Raw genomic sequence first — 1702 nt, forward strand, 5'->3', positions numbered from 1 at the left:
CTTCCCTGTGCGTTGGACCCTGCCTTCCCTGTGTGTTAGGCCCTGCCTTCCCTGTGTGTTAGGCCCTGTCTCTGCGCGTGTTCGGCCCTGCCTTCCCCACGTGTTCGGCCCTGCCTTCCGCGCGTGTTCGGCCCTGCCTTCCGCGCGTGTTCGGCCCTGTCTCTGCGCGTGTTCGGCCCTGCCTTCCCTGTGTGTTAGGCCCTGTCTCCGCGCGTGTTCGGCCCTGCCTTCCCTGTGTGTTAGGCCCTGTCTCTGCGCGTGTTCGGCCCTGCCTTCCGCGCGTGTTCGGCCCTGTCTCTGCGCGTGTTCGGCCCTGTCCACCATGTTCAGCCTTAACTCTGCCATCCTGTCGTGTCTCTCCCTCCCCCGCCATGCCTGCCCCACTTCTCCAAAAGACAATAACCCCCCCCCAGCCGGCCTCCGGGCACTCCCTGGATTGGCAACAGGCCGGAACCGCCCCTCTGACCAGGCTCTCTGAGTTAAGTCGGCCTTCATGTCTGGCAGGTACTCCGTCGGATCCGCTGCGAGCGGGGGTGGGGCAGACCGGATTCGGAGAGGTGCCCGTTCCTCGGTTGGGGGGGGGAGTGTGTGGGGCAGCGGCTCATGTCCCCCTCCCTGGGAACGCCACCCCCCCCAACTCCCCCCACCAAATGGACGACAAGAGGAAGATCCCGATCATCGAGTGGCAAGACCTGGACAAGCGCAAGTTCTACGCCTTCGGGGTGCTGATGACCATGGCCATCCGGGTCAGTGTTTACCCTTTCACCCTGATCCGCACCCGCCTGCAGGTGCAGAGGGGCACCAGCCTGTACGCGGGCACCTTTGACGCCTTCGCCAAGATCCTGCGGGCCGAGGGCCTGCCAGGCCTGTACCGGGGCTTCCTGGTCAACAGCCTCACCCTGGTCTCGGGCCAGTGCTACGTCACCACCTACGAGCTGACCCGGCAGTACGTGGCGCGCCACAGCGACAGCAACGCGGTCAAGTCGGTGATCGCGGGCGGAGCGGCCTCGCTGGTGGCGCAGAGCATCACGGTGCCCATCGACGTCCTCTCGCAGCACCTGATGGTGCAGGGACAGGCCATGGGCCGTTTCCGGGAGACGGCGCCCACCAGCAGGAGGATGGGCAGCGCCAAGGAGGTGGTGGTTCAGATCCTGCGGCTGGACGGCCCGAGGGGCTTCTACCGGGGCTACACTGCATCGCTGCTCACCTACATCCCCAACAGCGCTCTGTGGTGGCCATTCTATCACCTGTACACAGGTGGGTACTATCCCACCCCCCTCCTCCTCCTGACCCTGAACCCCCGTTCGCCAAGGGACCCTTTCCACCCACCCCCCAACCCACCGCGGGTGCCCGTCCTCATCCATTACCTTCTGCTGTTGGGTGGGAGATGGGCATCAGTCTTTCCCCTCCCTCCCCGCACAGTTACCCCCCCCTTGCTCTGCAGAGACTGGACACCCGTGGAGATTCAGACCAGGTGGGGGTGTGAGGAGACGGCGGGTGGGGAACGGAGAGGGTAGACCCCACGGGAACGGCCACTGTCGGTCACTGCAGTGACCTCGGACCCCTTGTCCCGGACCCTCGATCCCCTTCGCCATTCCAAGCTCTTCGACTCGGGGGAACGGTGGAGTGGCTTCCCAACCCTCTGGGTGGAGAGGCCCTTCCTCCTCAGCTCAGTCCGAAATCTGTGAACATTCCAGCGCAG

General features: G+C 65.2%; 1 protein-coding gene across 1 annotated transcript; it reads left to right on the forward strand.

The window, feature by feature from the left end:
* Window positions 1–507: 507 nt before the first annotated feature.
* On the forward strand, window positions 508–1380 carry LOC122545535 (solute carrier family 25 member 44-like; the record flags this gene model as incomplete). The annotated part of the gene is made up of 1 exon (XM_043684519.1): window positions 508–1380. A coding segment is annotated over exon 1 (730 nt), but the record flags the coding sequence as incomplete, so codon positions are not given.
* Window positions 1381–1702: the final 322 nt, after the last annotated feature.

Source organism: Chiloscyllium plagiosum, unplaced genomic scaffold (assembly GCF_004010195.1).
Source record: "Chiloscyllium plagiosum isolate BGI_BamShark_2017 unplaced genomic scaffold, ASM401019v2 scaf_73606, whole genome shotgun sequence".
NCBI classification, from domain to species: Eukaryota; Metazoa; Chordata; class Chondrichthyes; order Orectolobiformes; family Hemiscylliidae; genus Chiloscyllium; species Chiloscyllium plagiosum.